The sequence below is a fragment of the Balaenoptera borealis genome (genome assembly GCF_965194805.1).
Source record: "Balaenoptera borealis genome assembly, chromosome: 13".
NCBI lineage: Eukaryota > Metazoa > Chordata > Mammalia > Artiodactyla > Balaenopteridae > Balaenoptera > Balaenoptera borealis.
This window is the reverse complement of record NC_138870.1, coordinates 99,225,480-99,245,604: the sequence shown is the minus strand read 5'-3', so window position 1 is coordinate 99,245,604 and position 20,125 is coordinate 99,225,480. Positions and strand designations below refer to the sequence as shown.

General features: G+C 50.3%; 2 protein-coding genes across 6 annotated transcripts in view; both read right to left on the bottom strand.

Moving 5' to 3' along the window:
* Nucleotides 1–234, bottom strand: part of WBP2NL (WBP2 N-terminal like) — a gene marked incomplete at its 5' end in the record, with an annotated part of 33,909 nt that extends 33,675 nt beyond the window's left edge. The window contains one exon of the mRNA XM_082349695.1: nt 173–234. Coding sequence (XP_082205821.1) covers nt 173–234 — 62 coding nt within the window. The remainder of the gene's footprint in view (nt 1–172) is intronic.
* Nucleotides 235–2,238: 2,004 nt separating this feature from the next.
* SEPTIN3 (septin 3) overlaps nt 2,239–20,125 on the bottom strand; it is a 29,089-nt gene continuing 11,202 nt past the window's right edge. For 2 of the 5 annotated variants that reach the window (XM_082351431.1, XM_082351435.1), the window contains exons 2-11: nt 16,745–16,936; nt 14,344–14,472; nt 13,585–13,666; nt 11,830–11,967; nt 10,414–10,531; nt 9,413–9,508; nt 7,350–7,449; nt 6,076–6,127; nt 5,705–5,798; nt 2,239–3,555 (exon numbers count right to left, since the gene is read on the bottom strand). In XM_082351431.1, coding sequence (XP_082207557.1) covers nt 3,490–3,555; nt 5,705–5,798; nt 6,076–6,127; nt 7,350–7,449; nt 9,413–9,508; nt 10,414–10,531; nt 11,830–11,967; nt 13,585–13,666; nt 14,344–14,472; nt 16,745–16,936 — 1,067 coding nt within the window. In that variant the 3' untranslated portion in view covers nt 2,239–3,489. Of the gene's footprint in view, nt 3,556–5,704; nt 5,799–6,075; nt 6,128–7,349; nt 7,450–8,103; nt 8,128–9,412; nt 9,509–10,413; nt 10,532–11,829; nt 11,968–13,584; nt 13,667–14,343; nt 14,473–16,744; nt 16,937–20,125 lie in introns of all 5 variants that reach the window. The other 3 variants (XM_082351433.1, XM_082351434.1, XM_082351436.1) reach the window with 3 other exon arrangements.

Below are 20,125 nucleotides of genomic sequence, written 5' to 3'. Positions count from 1 at the left end.
ACAGTCCGAACACCCGCGAGGCAGCACGCGCCCTAGCGTCGGGGCGGAGCTACGCCCGCTGCGCACGCGGAAAAGGCGGGAAAGTCCCTGAGGCGCTGAGAGTTTGTGAGCCGCCAGTTCCCCGTGCATCTGCTGCCTCCTCTGACAGCTCCGCAGGCTTCCTTTCACGCACCTTTCGCCGAAGGGGATGAGGGCCCCACGACGGTTCTCGCTGTGGCTCTGGTTCACCGCCATCCTGCCCCAGGGCCGCTCCTGCCGCCCCTCAGATGGGAAGGGGCGGGGCCTGCGCCAAGCTGTTGGGTGGGGCTCTGAAGGGGAGGGCGGAGATTATGGCGTAAGGGACTGAGGCGGCTGGTCATGTGAGGGGCCTTGGTCAGAGGACCAGGCGGAGTCAAGGTTGAGACAGCCCTGATGGGGAAGGGGGCGGGTCCAGGGAGTTGACTCCACCCCCGGAGCGCAGAGGAGTGAGTGATGAGTGGCCTCCTCGACAGTGATTCACCATCTTGGCCCCTACGTGGCTGCCCCGCTGCCCACGGGTATGAACTTGAATTGGTCCTGTCGGGAATCAAAATTAAAAGTGGAATTTTCCTACCCCCTCCCTGGCCTGAGTCAGGAAGCTGTTGCCCTTTGCAGAAAGGGTCAGAACGATTCCTCACCTCTCCTAAGGCGAGCAGAACTTTCTTCCACCAAAGAAAGCCTGGGATCAGAGCCGATTTCTTGTGAGGCAGCATCCGGGAAAGGGTGCGTGAGCTGGGTCAGGAAATCAAAGGGGGAATTTCGACCCCGTGTGAGTCCGTTCCAGCTCCAAGATGGAGAGAGCCTTTTGTCTCTGTGGCACGCATCATACCTGCCCTGCCTCCTCCAAAGGGTGACTGTGAGGATCAGGTGGGATACGTTATACCAGAATTGCTTTTAAGACTAAAATGTTGTATGTATTCTTATTTCCTTTAAGCTTCACCAATAGCACCAGAGGGCTTTAAACAGAAGGATGTTAACATCTTCTGGACTACCTACCATATTTCATCAAATTTAAGATGTTGTCAGTTGCAAAATGCACCATTTTAAAGCGTAACTCGAAGGAAAAAAAGTTGCCAAATAAAGGGACATCAGTTGTAAGATGTATGCTGATTTCAGAAATATATGTACTTTTTTTAAATTTTTTTTTTTTAGGCTGCACCAAGCATAATGCAAGATCTTCATGCGACCAGTGATCGAACCCGTGTCCCCTGCATTGGGAATGTGGAGTCTTAACCACTGGACCCCCAGGGAAGTCCCAGATATATATATACTTTTAAAGCATGATTACAATAGGAATGGCGAGAAGCAGTGGAACAAGCACTGAGGTCTAGGCCCTGTTCTGCCTTGGTAACTAAGTGTACAACCTTGGGCAAGACGATTATGCTTTCTAGACTTGTTTCCATATCTGTTTGAAGGAAGAACTAGAAGAACTCTTAGGTTTCTTTCAGCTGTGATATTTTATGATTCCCACACTGCTGTCACTCAAATCTTCTCACTTCCCTCCATCTTGGTGTGGCCTTGCCATTCTAGTTCCACTCCTCATCCTTTTACTTGAATGACTCCAAGGGCCTGCTGACCTCTCTTCCTCTAGTCTTGACTCCCCACCATTCATCTATACCTTGTGCTCACCCTACAGAATGTTGAGGACCCAAACACAGTTGCACATGATTGTCACATTCAAATTCAGAGAGATAATATACAGGTAGAGTTGTGTTATTTGCTGGCTATAGAAGAGAGTGTGAACCTCATAGAGAGGAAGGATTGGTTTAAGTTTGAAAAAGACAATACAAGCTAGTGCTTTAAGTTTAGCTCTTAAAAGTCTTCACTGCAAAAAAGGCAGGTCTCTAGGCAAGATAGGTCCACTCCTTTCCTAGATTTGGTTTTATGCCTTCTGGAAAAAGGAGGGTGAAAGCTAGGAAATTGAATGAAAATAGACATTGTTTCCATTGGAGGAGACAGGCTATGCAGAGCATAGCATCCCTCAAGGTAAAGTGTGATAGCTCCATCACTCATTTTGGATACAAAACTCCAGGGAATAATGACGGGGGTCCAACTTCATGCCAACTGAAGATGAACTGACCTCACAAAAATGTTTCCATCTCTAATTTCTGTGTCTACTTCTTACCAAGATGGTCCCTGTCTCACCCTCCACACATGGATGAGATGATGTAATAGCTAATTTGGCCAAGGATCGAGGAGCAAAAATAAAACACAGTTCAGTTATTGTTCAAACAGCGATGTTTAGTTGTACAACACATAAAGTCTAGCAACATTTACACAACCAGTTTGAGCGTCTGTTTGCTTACTTTCAATTGGGAAAATTAACCATGTCACCAAAAGGTTGGCTGGGACTGGTAACATTTAAGAAATGGGTCGTTCTTGCATCCCCTAGGCTTGGGCCTCTTGCTCCATCAGGACTTGGTTGTAGATGAATGGCCCACAAGTCACCAGCCTTGGAGCAAGTTGTGTCCAGGTGGAAATGGTGGGGCAGTGGGCAAGGGGTATTCCATAAAGACATAGTGTGTGGGGCGGTGGCAGCCAACATTCGCAAACATTCATGCATCTGATGCGGGGCTGTGCCCTCCACTGGGGATTTTCCACTAGCCTATAGTGACCAACTGTGGCCAGGCTGATTCATTGCTCACGTTAACAGAGTGGGGGAGGGGGTGGGGTGGAGTAGTCAGGGTGGGTGGGAAGAGATTCCCTCTTATTGCTAAGTGGACAGAAGGGTGCTTTTTTCCTCCTAGAGTTCACATCCTGTGACTTTCTGGAGTTTTGTGTGTGCATTTAGTTCTTATTTAAAGTTTGAGGATAAGGAAGTCAACTCCAGGAATGTCTCAGGAAAACCACGCTCCCTAAGTGGCTGCATTATGGGGCAGGGAGGGTGTGTGACGGCCCTCCGGGCCAGCCACAAGCAGTGATTTTTTAAAAAAGTGATCCTAGCCCTTGCTCCGCCACATCTGTAGTGACCCATCCTTATAAATAAGCTTTGAGCAATGAAGGAGACACCCTCGTCCCACCTTGGGGCTCACACAGCTGACGTCAACAAATCTGACAAGCAGAAAAGTTGCTTTCTTGACCCTTTAAGGAAGCCAAGAGTAGCTCATGCAGATGAATGGACAGGGAGCAATGCCATTTCCCTTGGAGATGGTTACAAGTAGCCGGTATGAGTTTGCAAGGGCAGAAGGAGCTCTCGGTGAGCTCCTTCACCCTACAGATGGCCTAGGACCAGCTGACACAGACGATGGAGGAGGGCAGTGCTGGCGAGAACTCCATTCCACTGGGAGGAGAGGGGTGGTTTGGATGAATGGAAGAAGCAACTGTCCTAAAGAGGCAGCTGGCCCCTCCCACCGGCTGAGGGCTGAGAGGGGCCGTGGTGTTGGCTGGACACGCACAGCACTAAAAAGGGCGTGGCCCTGCAGCAATAACAGCTGAGAGGAATGGAGGGAGGAGCGGCGCTTGAAATGGCCTTCATTCTGCAGTGGGGCAGGGGGTGGCTGGCACAGGTGGAAGGACAGTGCCCAGGAGGCCTTCTCCCTGCAGGGGGGTTGAGAACGGTTGAGGGTGTGGAGACCAGCAGCTGGCAGCAGACATATAAAACAGCTTCTCCAGGGAGGCTGAGATCATGATTTAGGGGCGCCAAGCATCAGTCTCCTACTCAGCCTCTCCAATGCCCCCCCACCCCCCTCACCCCTAGACCTTCCCCGCTAGGCCGTGGTGTCTAGTCCCACATCTCCATATAAGCCAGGGATCCCTCTTCTGCTGAAATGTAGCAACCTCTGGGCTCTGACCCTGCCGTTCTTCTATCCTGCCTGGAATAACTTTGTGGGTGAGGGAAGATGTGGGTTGGATTGGTAAGGAGCTTCCAGGAAAGATTGTGACCATGAGTTTTGGGCCACTGGCAACATGATCACCTGCCGCTTTCTCCTGGTCCACTGAACCTTGGTCTTAAGTCTATGTGTTTTCCTAGCACCTGAGTGATAAGGGACTATAAATGCTTGGATCTGTAGGGGAACCAGTAAAACACCTAGGGTTAGACCAGGAGATGGAACAGGAGGTTGTAAGAGGCTACTGCAAACTGTATCACTTGTTTCCCCAGCCCCAAATTTCAGCCACCTTACAGACTAAAGGAGAAAGAGTAACTTGTTTGTAAAACAACAGGGGAAATATATGCATTAATAAATACAGGGCTGAAGGGAAAGGCAAGAAAAGGCTACATGTGTGATTGTGGGTATCACTGGGAATGTCTACAGGGGCCAGGAAGAGGAATTGGGGAAAAGCAGAGAAAGACAGACAAAAATGCAATTAGCTTCAACATGAGAGAGAGAGTGAGACAGAGAGATAATAGAAGAGAAGTAAAGGGGGAGGGGGTCAAGTATACACAAGAAGAAGAGAGAAACAGAAGCCAGCTTTAAGGAGGAAGAATCCTGATGGAGAGAAGGGAGGTGTGGTTTAAGATTGCCAAACTACCAAGAAACACAAATACTGTATAGTGTTCTTGATACTTCTTTAGACTCAGTTCTTCTAGAACTTAATGCCTAGAAAAGGTTGTCTCACTTGACCAGCACATGTGCTTCTTTAACCAGTGGGCACCGCATAACTCGCTGTGTCTCCTCTTTTGCTGGGCCGACCACAAGCTCAGGGCCATTTTCAGCGCTTGACTGCAGAAACTTTCTTTCCCATGCCTCTCTATAAATCCGATTTCTCTTGAAATCTCAGTTTGTACTGTCCCGTGATTTAAGCGATGATTTTATTTTAAGTGGCTTAAAGTCGTTTTTGGAAGTAGACTGGGCATAAATCCTAAATATAGAAATGAAGCTAAAGTGGATTAGGGTAAAAAGAAGTGAAAAGTCAGAGGGGGCAGAATGAAGGAAGGAGGGAAAGGGGGGGAAAGAGAGAAAGTGGAAGCCGAGGGGAGCGAGGCAAGGGGAGTGCGGAAAGCAGCAGTCTTTGGTGGTGACAGGTAGTAGCTTTTGGACGGTGAACGCGACACGGACCAAAGGGTGGAGCTCTCTTCTCCACTTCTAGGTACTAATTCTTTCTGCAGGAGCCCAGCTCTGGCCTACTTCTCTGCTCTCCCCTGACCTTTCTTTTCCCAAATAGTCCTAGCCTTACCCCAGACCACCCCGGACTTACAGGCAGGGTTAAGTCATCAACTCCCCGTCCCCTCCCAGGTCTAGCTCCACAGACTGTCCTGGGAGAATCTCTGCAGTCCCTGTTTGCAGGTGGGTTTCAGAGGTAAGAAAGCATTACCTGTGGCTCACCTGCTCCCATCATTTTTAAATGAAACCTCCCCCAGACCACTTGAGTGAGGTACACGGCTTTGTTCTGGGACACAAGGTAAGGAGACAGATAATGGACAGCCATGAAGGAACCAAACTTACAAGGGACTTTCCAGGGAGGGCAGTAAAAATACCTCACCCCTGCACAGGCACACACACATACACACACACAAGCACACACACACACTCTCTCTCTCACACACACACACACACACACACACACACACACTGTAGACAAGATGCTCCACAATTACCAGATAGGCCTGTGGGACAGGAGAGAAAGGAAGAAGGTGGTTGGTGGTGGTTTGGAGATGTGTGTGCGTGGAGAAGTGGGTATGTGTGATGATACAGAGAAAGAGTCGTCATGGGTTACTGTCGTGGCTTTCCTCTGTGTCCACGCTCACCGGAGGGAGGCCTCCATTGTCATTGAGCCGCTTGGCCCTGTAGGTCTCATAGTGGATGTTGTGTGTCACTTCCTTGAGGTCCTGGAGGTGGGTCCTGAAGGACACAGGGTGAGAAGAGAGAGGGATGTGATTAGGGGCGGGAGGAGGAAGAGGGGACCCATGTCTGAGGTCCACACATCGCGTCCATGGCCTGGACCCACTCCAGAGAGCGAATGATACCTCTTGAGCCCCTTTTCCTTTGAGACGGGAGCTGGGACTGGAGCAGAAAGCTCTGTCAGAGAGACCTGGGGGCTGAGGAAGTGGATCTGAACAGACGGCCTCCAGACCCCAAATAATTAAACCTGCCATCTGACGGGAGGGGTGCATCTTACCTGATGACAAAGTCTCGAAGCAGGGCAAACTCACAGTGGTTGAGGTTTTCCACTGTGAACAACAACAAAAAAAAACAGGTGGTCATTTCACTAATGCAGCAACACCAGCAGGTGAATTTCTGTTCAGGTCATGGAGGCATTTAGGAGGGAGCCACGGGTCAGGCTATGGTCACCCTTTCAGAGGTGTGCTCATCTTGGCACTTCAGTGCATTGGATTTTACTCATTGAACAAGTATTCATTAAGTAGCTACAGTGGCACAATACTACTCTAGACTCTGTGGAATAAGCACTATTATATTTCCCATTTTATAGAAAAGGAAACTAATACACAGGGAGTCTAAGAAACCTGCCAAAGGCCTAAGACACAATGCCTATCTTTAAGGAGCTTATAATCTGATTGGAAGACAGTAACACACATAGAAAATAACTGTGCCATCTTAAAAAGGTCATGATGGCTTGATAAGTTTAATTCAACATGGACTGAGTGCCTACTACTTGCAAATCACTTGCCAAAGACTGTGGAAGCAGAAGAGGATTAAGTCACAAACCCTCTTGTCTCACAATCTAATGGGTAGGACAGATATTCTCATAATTCAAGGCAGATGATGAGAAAATGCTATTTTTTTAAAAATCCCAACAAAGGGTCATAGAAAAATGAGAGACAACACGATAAAATGGGATGAACTTGGTTTTGGAATCAAAATATCTGGGTCTAAAATCCAAGTTTCACCACTAACAAGCCATGTGATCTTGGACAGGACACTTAACCTGTCTGAGACTCAAGTGCCTCAGCACGTGATGTTCTGAGAGCAGCCACGCCTACCCTGCTCCCCTCCGAGGGCATCATAATGAATGTGATCGACTGAAGCGATTCTCTGAGAACTTTCAGAATCACTGTGACCTTCTCAAGGTCACATCGTTCCTAATAAAATGAAAATGGCAACATCTGAACAACCCTTCAGGAGTTTTTCAGATCATGCCCCCTTTCATGTGAAAACCTTTCTCTGGTTTTTCTGATTCTTATTAATCTCTCCATGTTCTGAACTCCTTTGACCCTCGAGCTAGTGCCTCCCGGGCAGGTGCTAAACCCATCTTTTATTGCTTCCTGCCTGTGAGCCTCATCTTCCCAATTAGACTGTAAGCCCCTTACGGCAGGGTCTGGCTGACATTCATTTTATATCTTACATCCTAGGACTGTGCCTTGACCTATAGATGCTTAATAAATAAGCAAAATTGACCAGCGGCCTGTTCTTCAAGAAGATGCATTGAATTACCTTCAATGATCCCCCAGGGAGTTTTTCTGCCGAGGACCCGCTTGCCATTCACTTGGTACTCCTTGTCACTTCCCACCACAGCGAAAGGCATGCTCTCCTGCTGAGAAACCAGACACACGTGCATGTCATCCTCCTACCATCGGGGCCTCCAAGGGCAGGATGGAGTACGGTCCTGGGCCTCTAGCCTTGAACTGCACACTTCTGAAGCTCATTCAGTGATCCCAGTGATGGCAAGGGCAAGGCTCTTGTCTCTTAAAAAGAGCACTGGTCTAGGAGTCCGAAGGCCTGGGTCCAACCCCGATTGCCCCCCTGCCCAGCTGGTTAACCTCAGTAAGTCAGCTTTCCTACAACTGGAGAATGCTTCATGCTCTTCAGCACTTTATCAGGTTTGGTTTGATTTGGAACAACTCTGTGAGATAGCCAGGAAAGACAGACCTCTTAAACGACACCTACACAACTGACTGCCAAAGTAACTGAAGCTTTACACTGTCTCCCCCACTGGCAGAGGCCCACACCCGCTGACCTTCCAGAGCTCAGAGGCTGCTTTCTGATGTGCGTAGGCCCCTCTGCTCCACCAGGCGTCTGTTCCCAAATCTTTTTGCCTGGTGTGTACTTGTTGTTGCAATTGGATAAATTAACTATTGTATAAGCTGAGGACATAGCAGTGTGGAGAGTTGTTTCTCTGAAAATTAAGTTGAATGTTTCAGAAAGACTTGATAAAGGTGAGTTGCTTTTGCATTCAGAGCGGACTTACCTTCAAAGAAGAGGGCTTGTCTCTCTATGAAAAGAATGTTTAATGAATGTATTAAAACATTTAAGATTTATATTAAAACATTTATTTTAAAACATTTAAGATTAATATGCTTCATTTTTAAAATGATTTCTTCACTTCAATTGACTTTTTCAATTAACTGACCAACTACCTGTCTCTACATCAGGTAAGGGGCTTCTACCAGGTTACCACACTTGATGAAGAAGGAGACTCAAGACCAAAGCAAGTGAGTGATTTGTCCCAGGTTACAGTGGTTGATGGAAAAGCTCAGACTAGAACTCAGGATTCTGATGTAGAATTACAGAATAGTAGAAGTTTAGAATTGAGAGGGATCTTAGAAATCACATAGGTCAGTGGTTTCCAAGCCAGGTTTCATGAAGCCTTAAGATTCCCAGGAGAGGGACTTCCCTGGTGGGGCAGTGGTTAAGAATCCAACTGCCGATGCAGGGGACACGGGTTTGATCCCTGGTCTGGGAGGATCCCACATGCCACAGAGCAACTAATCCCGTGAGCCACAACTACTGAGCCAGCATTCTAGAGCCCTCGAGCCAAAACTACTGAAGCCCATGCGCCCTAGAGCCCGCGCACCACAACTACTGAAGCCCGCGTGCCTAGAGCCCGTGCTCCGCAACAAGAGAAGCCACCACAATGAAAAGCCCACGCACCGCAACAAAGAGTAGCCTCCGCTCGCCACAACTAGAGAAAGCCCACGCACAGCAACGAAGACCCAACGCAGCCAGAAAAAAAAAGATTCCCAGGAAATACCCCAGGGGCTGCTCAGAAGGTAGGGCTGTGCCTATGACACTTAGCCAAAGCAGCTCTGTTTTTGTGTTTTATATATTGGAGTCTGTCTGACATTTAATTTTTTTAAGGGTTCTTCTAGGGAAAAAAAAAAAAAGAGCCTATAAGCCTCTGAATTTTATAGAAAGGGAAACTGAGGCAGAGCTCTGATAGAGTATAGATACTTTGGACCCCAGCCTGGAGCTTTTCCTGCCTGTGCCCTTCCATCACCCCATACCCTGGTTTTACTTGGCCCTGTGGGGGAACGAGAGGCTTTTGTGTGGTCTGGGGATGGACGGGAGCGTTGGCTTTCTGGGTGCAGGGTTCACAGTCCTGGCCAGCGCCCCAAGTCCTCACCCTCTCCCATGACACTTCTGGTCTGGGTCAGGCAAGGTGGGGCAGGGAGTATGGAAAGGGAAAAGCAGGTTGAAAAACAGAAGTGGTACATGATACACATCCCAGGGGGACTAAGGCGGGCATCCGTGTGATGAACAGAGTCCCAGGCACCTACCCGGATTTTGTCATTCTCTGTCTTGTCCTCCAAATCCTCATCAAATTCCTTCTGGGGGTAGAATTCAATGCCATTTACTTCAAGCTCCTTTCGAACCTAGAGGTGGGGAGGAGAAGCATGGTAGCCAAGTGTCAGGATAATGGGAGAGAGGGCTATGTGTGCATGTGCATGCATGTGCATGCATGTGCAAGTGTGTGCATGCTGAAGTCAGAGGGGTGAATGCAGTCTTTGATAATCCAGTTATCTCTGAACTCTGAGGCCCTGGGCAGCAGGAGGATCCTGAACATATGGGAGCCCCAATCCTGCAATTACCATAGCCCACCCCAGCCTGCGATGAGGAAGAGTCTGGGGGTGTAGCTTGTTTATCTTAGGGTAAGATTAGGATTTAGAGAAGCAGTACAGCTTGGAACAGATTCCACATGGGCAGTGCTCATGCCATACTTGTTATATTCCTGTTTGCAGGGAAGAGAGGTGCATCGCCCCCACCCCCAGCCTCTCTGTTTATCCTCTTTCAAAGCTCGGCTTAAGTCTCCTCCTCCAGGAAGCCACCCAGTATCTTTTCAGTAATCTACTTGCTTGTAAGGTTCTTAAAGGCAGCAACTGTCTTTATACTTCTTCTGCATCTCCCCAACCCCGTCGCCTGTGTGTCCGACACAGGATAGAGCTTATGGGAAATAACAATAAGGACTAGCAGGCAGTTGATTAATTAGTCCTTCAAGCAGCCTAACAGTGAGGAGTGCTTTCTCATGTTCACGGTGATTTATGTGTTCAGAGGTCTTTGCAGGTAAGTTTGCAGGGCAGGAAGAAGGCTGGTGCTGCACTACCTTCTCTTCACTGTTGGTCCCCAGATACCACCAGCCCAGCCTCTTTAATGGTTGAGTAGGGGCTGGGTGGGAAGCGGGGTAGAGGGTGGATGTGATAATGAAGGATAGGAGAGGGCTTGGACCAGAAGAGGGGAAGGCAAGGAAGGGGACAGGAAAAGGAGGAGGGGGCCTTCTCACCCTTTGCTTGAATTCAGACTTCTCCTCCAGGGTCATGGTGTCAGCCTTAGCAATGACAGGGATGATGTTCACAACTTTGCTGAGGTGTTTCATGAACTCCAGATCGAGAGGTCGCAAGCTGGGGCCCAGAGAAGGTGGGGAGTCAGAGCCACCGTGCCCTCCCCCACTCAGCCACTGCCACCATTCCAGGGGCACCCTTGGGACAGGAGGACTGGGCTGGGAACTGGCTGAGGCCAGGAGGCTGCTCCCTTTCCTATCTGACACGCATCCACCATCTCAATGTGCAGAAGAGACCCCGACTCTCCACCCACACATGGTCCACCACCTGTCTTTCTCTTCTTCGGTCCCCATGCAAATCCTGCCTTCTTTAAGCCCCACTCAAACCACGCCTTCGTGACATCTTTTCTGACCTGAGATTTCTTTCTCCTGGGAACAGCTGTGGACTGCTGTCCCTACCCAAATGTCCTTGTGTCACGGTTACATGTGTGTGTCTATTCTGCCTACAAGACAGCACTTTTTGACAGGCCTCCTCCCAGCCCCCAGTTAGTCCTGCAGGGGTCCATCTGGAGGCCTGACCCCTCCCCCTCTGAGGGGCCAGCTTCCTCTGGACTCTGGGGCCCCAATCTGGCTCTAGTTTGCAGTCCAGGGGACTCATTGAGTCAGGCTATCTGCTGGCTTGCTCTGACCTTGGGTCCAGGTTCTAGGCAGGGATAGCGCAAACTTTTTGTTGAGTTCCTGAGCTCCTCCATTGAAAACCTGCTGAATATCCGATTCCTCCAAAATTGGGGGCCTGCCTTGCTTGTGCCATCTTCTCAAGAATTGAACTAAGCTGGGCTTAGTGATAAATTACGAGACACCCGCCCTCTGCTCGCCTACTTGGATTGCTCCATTCTCTCCTGGTACTCCCTATCATGTAGCCCCGCCTGATACTCAACAACCAGAGTTCCCAGCATGCCCTGTTTATTGCCAGTCTTCATCTCTAGACACCTGGCTCCTCATGCTGGGCTGGCCGCCCTCCAAATGCCTACAGCTGGGTCCCACCCCCCCAAAAACACCAGCCCCAATTCAGTAGCCCAGCCCCCCCCCATTTCACCCGTCTTACTGCCCCCGACCCCAGGCTTGTGCAAAGCAGGTATCTCTTGAACAAATGAGGAGCATTTTGCGCACATAAACCAACTTCTGTCTGCTGGCACCGTCGTGCTATGGTGCTAGAACACCAATGGGCAGCGTAGGGGCTGATGTTGGTCAGCTTCACTCTCCTGGCAAGAAACTCTGGGGAATCACAGGGCTGTGACTATACTGGGGCCCATCTGGCCCTCCCCAGCTGAGTCCAGGTAACGGTTACCCACTACAGGTTGGGCACAGATGATGCAAACTAAAGCCAGGCCCAGCAATGGGGGTGGGACTGGTACATACGAGTGTCCCGTCGGGGAGATGAAGTAGAGGCAGCAGTGGACACGAGTGTCAGGGATGCGTTTCTTCCTGGCTATGTTCACCTCCTCCTTCAGGAATTTCTCATACTGTTCATTGATGTATTTCTCAATGGGCTCCCAGCTGGGGGGTGGGAAGAAAGCAGATGGATATCCCAGAAGGACAGGACGTGGGAGCTCACCTTAGACATGGTCAGGTAGCAGTCCCCTCACAGCCATCTCATTTCCTACCTCCCCTGGTGGGTCTAGGTTACCTGCTGACTATTCTCCCTCGGCCTCCCATGGATGGCTTTCCCTGTTAGCAAGGGCAGAGCTCCCCTGGGGACCTAGCTCTCTGACTGGGCTAAGGGAACCTGCAGAACCCCATCCCACTCCCAACAGTGGCACACACTTTCCCCACATCCATTACTTATTAGCTGGGCAGCTCTGGGGAAATCTCTGCCCCTCTCTGAAGCTGTTTTCTCGTAAGTAAAAAGAGAGTAACAATAGGTGCCTGGAGAGATGCATATAAGAATCAGAAAGAACAGGTATAGTACTTAACAGAGCAATGGCACATAGCAAGTACTCAGTCATGGCAACAATTCATTGATCACAATGAATAATAACCCTTCTCTGTCCAGGAGTGTGTGTATAGCCAGAAAAGAAGGAAACCAGCCACTTCCCTAAGATCAATACAGCCAATTCCTAGGTGTGTTGCTGAGTGGTCCTGTCTGTCTGGGGCAGACCCCAGCTCCCTCACAGAGGCACAACTGTCACCATCCCTGTCTGGGAGCAAACTTCCGCCTGGAACCTTCTGTAAAGTGGGGAATGTCACTTGCCATCTGGTTCTACAAGGATTAAGTCGTTAGTCACTGCAGTCGCTGACCTACAATATACCCTGAAAGGAATTCAGGACAAAGAACAGGATAAGGCTCTCTGCACTTTGGGAAAACAGGGAAAACAGGCCCTTAGATAGCTGTATTTCAGAAAAAAAAATTTTATGGACCCAAATCCTTGCACCTTCCCCTACTTAGAAAAGCATTAAAATCTTAACTGAGATATCTGATCCTTGTGACGAGCCTTTTGCTGAGATGTTTGCTTGACTCTCCGTATCCCCCAGCCAGAAGTCACACATATATTGCCTCTCCCCCACCTCTTCAGAGCAGGTCCTCAGAACCATCTGAGAGTCTGTCTCCCTGGCTACAGTCCTCAGTGAGACAGTGAATGAAACCCAACTCACAGCTCTTACGTTGTGCTTTTTTTTCACAGTCGACCCTTCCGTCTATGTCTGGGCAGTGTATTTCACCCCTTCTTGGCTGGACGCTGACTGCAGCTTTGCTCTGTGGATTCCCAGAGGCAAAGATTCTCCATGGAAACTCCCCTTCCTCCTGTTTTCCACCCGTTCTCTCTTTGTCCGGGGCTATAACATCTGGCTCTCAGGCCAAGCTCCCTGCCACAGCCTTCAGGCCAGCATGGATTTGCACCCCAGTTCTCCTGCCTATTATGACAGATCCACTCCCATCTCCAGGCAATCCCTCAGCTGACATTCCCTCTATACTGTCCCCCTCCATCCCCGTACCTGGGCCCCATGTGGACCTCTTCCCTTGCCTCCTGACAAACCCCCTCCCCCCTTTCAGCAAGTCTTCCCGCTTAACCCCTCAGCATGGAGGGCGCAGACGGTTTTCAGTGTGAATGAATCTGCACCACATTCAGTATCTGCCTTGCAGAGTCTTTAGGGTGGAAATCTCACAGGCAGACATACCAGTTTTCATTGTTGATCTGGTCTCCAAAGCCTGGTGTGTCGATGACAGTCAGCTTCATTTTGACACCGCCTTCCTCTATCACTGGGGAGTGAACAGAAAAGGCACCAGGATGCCGCAGAGCAACTAAGCCCGTGTGCCACAACTACTGAGCCCACATGCCACAACTACTGAAGCCCGCGTGCTTAGAGCCCATGCTCTGCAACAAGAGAAGCCACCACAAGAAGCCTGCGCACTGCAACGAAGAGTAGCCCCCGCTTGCCGCAACTAGAGAAAGCCCGTGTGCAGCAACAAAGACCCAACGCAGCCATAAATAAACAAATAAATAAATAAATTTCTTTAAAAAAGGCACCAGGGAGGTCACTCCTCCAGCTGACACCAGGTGCCCCTACCAGCCGGGGGGAACCTGGGCGCCTTCCTTCTGCAGGACTGATTATTGGAAAAGTCGAGTTCAGGGTCTTCAACACCTTTGTCCATGCTGTTCCCTGCGCCTGAAATGCCCTCCTTACCCCTTCTGCCTGTCTAAATCCACCCAGCCTTTGTCATCCAGCTCAAATCCTACCTCATTCCTTTCTAATTCCCTCACCCCCTTTTCTGGACTTACAGTGTAAGGAGTTGGCTCCCTCGTGTTTAGGGCTTAATTCTATTCTGTCTTGAGGTTGCCTTTCATCTGTCTCATTCCCCAAGAAGCCCCATTCTTTCCCTTTTCTGGCAGAGGCTCCTCTGAACAATGCCCATCGGGGTCCCTGCCTGGTCCTCACCGTGCCCGATAGCTTTGATCTCCACTGTCTTGGGAATCTTCTCTTCCCGGTTCCAGCTGGAGGCCTTGCGGCTCACTTGGGATTTGAAGAGGGTGTTGACTAGCGTTGACTTGCCCAGTCCACTCTGACCTGCAGCAAGACAGGAGGAGGATGAGAAAGCAGGGAGACCCCATGCCCACCCGCCGAGCCTTTTATCTCTCCCCTGAGCTTACAGAATTCTAGAGCTGTGATCCAGGCCCTTGACTGACGGCTCACTGGGGAGGCAAGGGGCTGAGTAGGGAGAGCAGGTGGGCGGGAACGGTTTCCTACTTACTGGTGAAGGACCTGGGGGAATGTTAGTTGGAGTCCACATTCTCTCCTTCTGGAGCCCCAGGACCACTGGGAAAGGAACAACCTCTGCATTTGTCTCGTGTAGTGGTTTTCGGTTTTGTTTTGTTTTTGCTTGACCTAAGTTTTTAATATTTAATCATATTAAAAGTAAAGACAGAGTTACTTTGCATACTGACACTGCAGTTCTGCAGAAGATTTCATTCCAAGGGAGAGTTCCACACTAAAAAATATTTGAAAACCACTGGCCTGAGCAGTGCTTCTCAAACATGCACAAGAATCACACCGGCAAGCCTGGCAACTAATGAGTGGCATTGGCATCACCTGGATGCTGGTAGGAAATGAGGTATCCCAGGCCCCAACCCAGCCCTATGAATCAGAATCTGCATTTTAACAGGACTTCAGATGAATCAAATGGGCAATACTGTCTGAGGTGTGCTGGTCTAGAGCATTCCTGTCATATATTAGGAAATGGGCCCGGCAGGGGGCTGGAGCCTAAGGTTATAGACTCAACTGTGCTTCTTCCCTGAAGCCTTGGACTAGCCATGTTTGCTCCTCTGGGCCTTAGTTTCTCTTTACTGATAGGACGGTGGGGAGGGAGGGAGCTGGATGAGACCAGGGATGGCAAATAAGGTACATTTCTCAATCCAACTGATCAGCTGGCAGTAGCCACCTGCCTAATATGTTTAAAAGGCTACCTCTGGGCTCGGTACTGACTGCGCGCAGTGACTGACCCGTGATGAATGCCACAGGCACTGCCGGGGAGAGGAGTGGCCCACCTTGCTAGAACTGGCGGTAGAGTGGTGAACAAGACATCATCCTCACCCTCAAGGAGCCATTTGGTGTGAGGGAGACAAAACATAAGCGGACAGTGCCAAAGGGAATCTAATCCAGTCTCTCTGGGATCAAGGAGGACTTCTACTAAGAAGTAATAAGTAAGCTAAAACCTAAGAATGACTTCAAATGACCCATGAGAAGCTGGGGGGCGGGTTCTAGAGAGAGCGAACAGCATACACAAAGGCTAAGAGGTAGGAAAGAGCATGGCAAGTCCAGGAGAACTGTTCCTTATAAGTGAGGAGTCGAATGCTACATGGGAAGTGGTAACTGATGAGTGGAGAGGTAGTACCAGGCCAGGCTAGGAATTTAAACCCTTAAACTTATGAAAGATTTTAAGTAGGATGTGTGACTTGAGTTTTGCAGGTTGGAAAAATTATTCGGTCACTGGTGGACAATGGATTGAAGGAGACAGGAGACAGAGAACCAGGAGAAAAAGAAGTTCGCACCAGAAAGTAAATCAACTTACGTCACCAAGCACACTGTTTAGTTTAGCCGATGTTTTTTACAGCAAGACTTTCCAGATGATTTACACTCTGGCCTAGCTCCTTATGTTTGAGCAGCACTGAGTCAGGTGGCCCTGGTAATCCAGGGGAGAGATCCACTCGGCCTAGGGTGGTAGCAGTGGAGATGGAGAGAGGTGGACAGACTTGAGAGATATTTACCAGGTAAAATTGACCGTATTTGATGATTGACTGGATTGGGGGATAAAGGAGGAGGAAAGAAGGATGATGCCCAGATCCCAGTTTCAGCAACAGAGAGAATATCTCACTGAGATCAGGCAAAGGCCCCTCTCTGCTCTTACATTCTGTGACCCAGTGACCCTACTTAGTGACCAGTGTCCTGGAAATTCTCTCTAAGCTTGAAAGCACACAAAAGATCAGAAAGAAGACCACCTTTCATCCGATCCTCCCCCAGCTCTTGAAGGCAGGGGAGGACACTGGTGATGCCCCCCGTGTGCCACACACACAAAGGCAACTTGAGCACAGCTGCAAGGCTGCCTGTGTACAGCCAGGTAGTGATGAGGCCACAATGACCACCCACCCACAGCCCCCACCCTTGGATCACCCATCCTTGTGGGGAGAAAGGGGTCAGGCCTTTGTGATCAGCACAGTGAGATCTTTCCTCCGAGAAAGAGCTCATTCTAGAGAAGCCAGGGCTGAGGCCATCCTAGAAAAAGAATCGGGATCCTGGGTGCTGCCCGCCACCAGGGCCTCCAGGGAACCCACGGCCTCCATACCAACGACCATGATGTTGAAGTCGAAACCAGTCTTCATGGTCTTCTTGCGCATCTGCTCGATGATGGTGTCGATGCCAATGTAGCCCAGCAGGTTGGGGTTGATGCTGACGGGCTTCATGGGCACTGCCGGCTTAGGCCTGGGCTCAGGCACCAGCTCTGACATGGCTGCGTCCGTCCTGGTCTCCGGGAGCCCTGAAAAGCCAAGGTGGGTGGGGTGGGCTAGAGGAAAGCAGAGGTCACGTGGAAGGCACAGTGTTATTCTCTGGATACAGAATCATACAGAGTCGGGCCTGGAAGGGACCTGACATGTCATCCAGTACAGGTCTCTCATCTCACAGATGAGGAGACTGAGGCCTGGGGGGGAAGGGCTTGCCTAAGAACACAGAGCAAGTCAGATGCAAAATCTGGACCAGTACCCAGACCCTCCAGTTGCTGGGGCGCTTTCATATGCACCTCGCTGCTCCAAAGAACCATATCTGTGTCTCTAGCCCAGGGGTTTCTCCACCTTGGCACTACTGACATTTTAGGCCAGATAATTATTGCAGGGAGCTGTCCTGTGCATTGTACGATGTTTAGTGACATCCTTGGCCTCTGCTAGATGCAGGTAGTAGCCCCCCTAGTTTAATGACCAAAAATATTTCCAGACAGTGACAAATGTCTCCTGCGGACAACAGTGCCCCAGCTGAGAACCACTGATCTAAGAGATGTCTGGGGTTATTCCGACCTGAGTCCTGCCTCCCCCAGAAAAAGGGCAAAGACCTTTTAGGATACTGGACCTAACATCTGTTGACTGCCTGTCACTGATCCAGTTGCTTGTCTTTTAGAAGCACATGGGGAGACTTCCCTGGTGGTCCAGTGGCTAAGACTCTGTGCTCCCATTGCAGGGGGCCCAGGTTCGATCCCTGGTCAGGAAACTAGATCCCACGTGCCACAACTAAGTGTTCACATGCCGCAACTAAAGATCCCACACACCGCAACTAAGACCTGGCAGCCAAGTAAATAAATAAATTTTTTTTTTTTTTTAAAAGGAGGAAGCACATAGGGCTGCCCCATCTCTGCAGAGTGAGCATCAGTCCTGTCTCCCAGCCTCCGTGTCCCCCCTTTTCCACAAGCACTGCTGCAAAGTAAGGAGGTCTGTGCCCTGAGGTGCCCCAGACACCCTCCAAGCCTTAGTTTTGAGTCTGAGGGGGAATAAGTCTCCCCTTTTGACTGTTGGGGAGAGGATGAGACCCAAGTAGGGGCCATCACTGACCTAAGATGACATGACACAACGTGTTCTTGGGATGGTGGGTACCAAAAGAAAGGGGAGGCTGAAATCACAGCCCTTCCCCAGTGGAGAAAGGCAAACATCCTTCTGGGTCTGGCAGATCATGGGTATATTCACATACAAGAGAAATCTGTGTGTTTCCTCATCAGGCCACTGTCCACCAGGGTGGGTTTCAGGATACAGCAACTCCATTTCCCTCCCCGTAAAACGGGGGTGTGTGGTGATGTGGAAAGAGCCTGGCTCTGCCGCTTGCCAGCTTTGTGGACTTGGGCAAACCACCCCGCCTCCCATGCGCCTGCTTCCTCCTCTGTACTCTGTAAACTGGTTAGGATGGTGATTAAGGCTGTAGAGAGCACTGCACACGAGGTATACGCCTAGAAGCGCCCGCACAGCGCCTCACTGTTCCAGACCCTCTTGCTCCTGTCCCTTTCAAGTTCACAGCCTGTCAGGAGGGGAAATGAAGTGGTGCATGTGGAAGCACTTGTTAAAGGGAGGTGCCCCAGACACTAATTACACCGCACAGTTACTGGACTCCACGCTCTCCAAAGGCCCTCTTCCAGCTCTGCCATTCTAGAATCCTATGGTTCATGGTTACCACCCTGCAGAGTCTCAGGCTCACAGAGAGAACTGATGGAGCAGCAGATGGGAAAGAGGGTGAGGGGACAGGAGTACCTCCCTCCCCCACCCCCAAACCCAGCCAGGAGGCTGTTCTTGTACCCCTACCACCTGGTCCTTCCACTGGTCCTGGCAAGACTCTCTCTCTCTCTCTCAATTGGAAACCATCCTTTCCTTGTCACTCCCAGACACAGCCAAATCTGACAAAGTCTCAGGACCTCCTCAGGGCCTGGCATGGCTCCCTCCTGCTTCCCAGGAAGCTGTTGCCAGCCAGGCGGCCCCAGAAGGCAGCAAGATTGGCTCAGCCCTGCAGCAGCTGATTCTCAGCAGCCTGGCCTCCACCTCCACTCTGCATGTGGCTCCCGGACCCAACTCAGCACACCTGCACTGGGGGCCAATGCCCCATTTTCCCTGCCCAGCTGCTCGCACGGCTGGCCCCATTCATCTCCCTCATGCCTCTACAGCCGGCCCATTTGGTCTCCACAACCTGTGTTGTGAGATAGATCCATCAGTGTGTATGTGTGTGTTGGGTGGGCGGGGTCTTACCTCATTTTACAGACCTGGAAAGTGAGTCTAGTATTTACTTATGGGAGCTTTGTAAGTATTTTTGTAAAGTGTGTGTCCTCACCATGGCCTGCTCAGCCCTGGCCTGTCAACTGCAGCATCTTCAAAGATCATTCCCAAAAAGACAGACCCTGGTTGCAAGAAGGGGCCGGCCTACCAGATTCCAAGGCAACTTCTAGGGGCTACAGCAGGCCTGCTGCAGGTCCAGCACGGGAGCAGATCTCACCTTCATTCTTCCATCAAGCACCTAGGAGCACCCATAGAGCTCCTGCTGGCAAGCTGCCCCCCCCAACCACATGGCAATTACAACCACCCATCAGCCACAACTACTGCAGACCTGTGGTGGGTCACTGGGTCACAGCCTTTGCTGGAAGACCCTTTGCTCACTCCAACCCCTGGCTAACTCGTACTCTTTTTTCACCATTCAGCCCAAGGGCTACCCCTCAGGAAAGCCTCTGCTTTCCCATCTCATGTGGATGCCTCTCTTCTGTGCTGCCTCGGCCCCCTGACTTCCTAGTCATCACATTCATTCATTCACTCACTCCATCCCATCCATCCCATCCAGGCCATTCCATATGCTGTCAAATGGGAGTCTACTCCAGCCAAACTTTAGATTAAATGCCAAGGACACTTTTGGACCCCAGACAAGGTCCTTGCTCCCAAGGGCCCACTGTTTGGTGAGGGTGCCTGACAAGTACATAAAGCCCTCCAGGGCACAGGACAAATGCAGCTCTGGAGCTGAATTCTGTAGCTCCATCCTCTGCCCTTACAGCTCCCCTGGTCCCGCTATGCCAACTCCAGGTGGCCCATACTTGACTCCCAGCTGGATGACCCCTGTGAGCCTCAGTGTTCTCCTCAGGAAAATAGGTACAGTACCTACCTTGCTGGGTTGCTATGAAGCTTATACAAAAGCATGGACATAAATTACCTGGCAC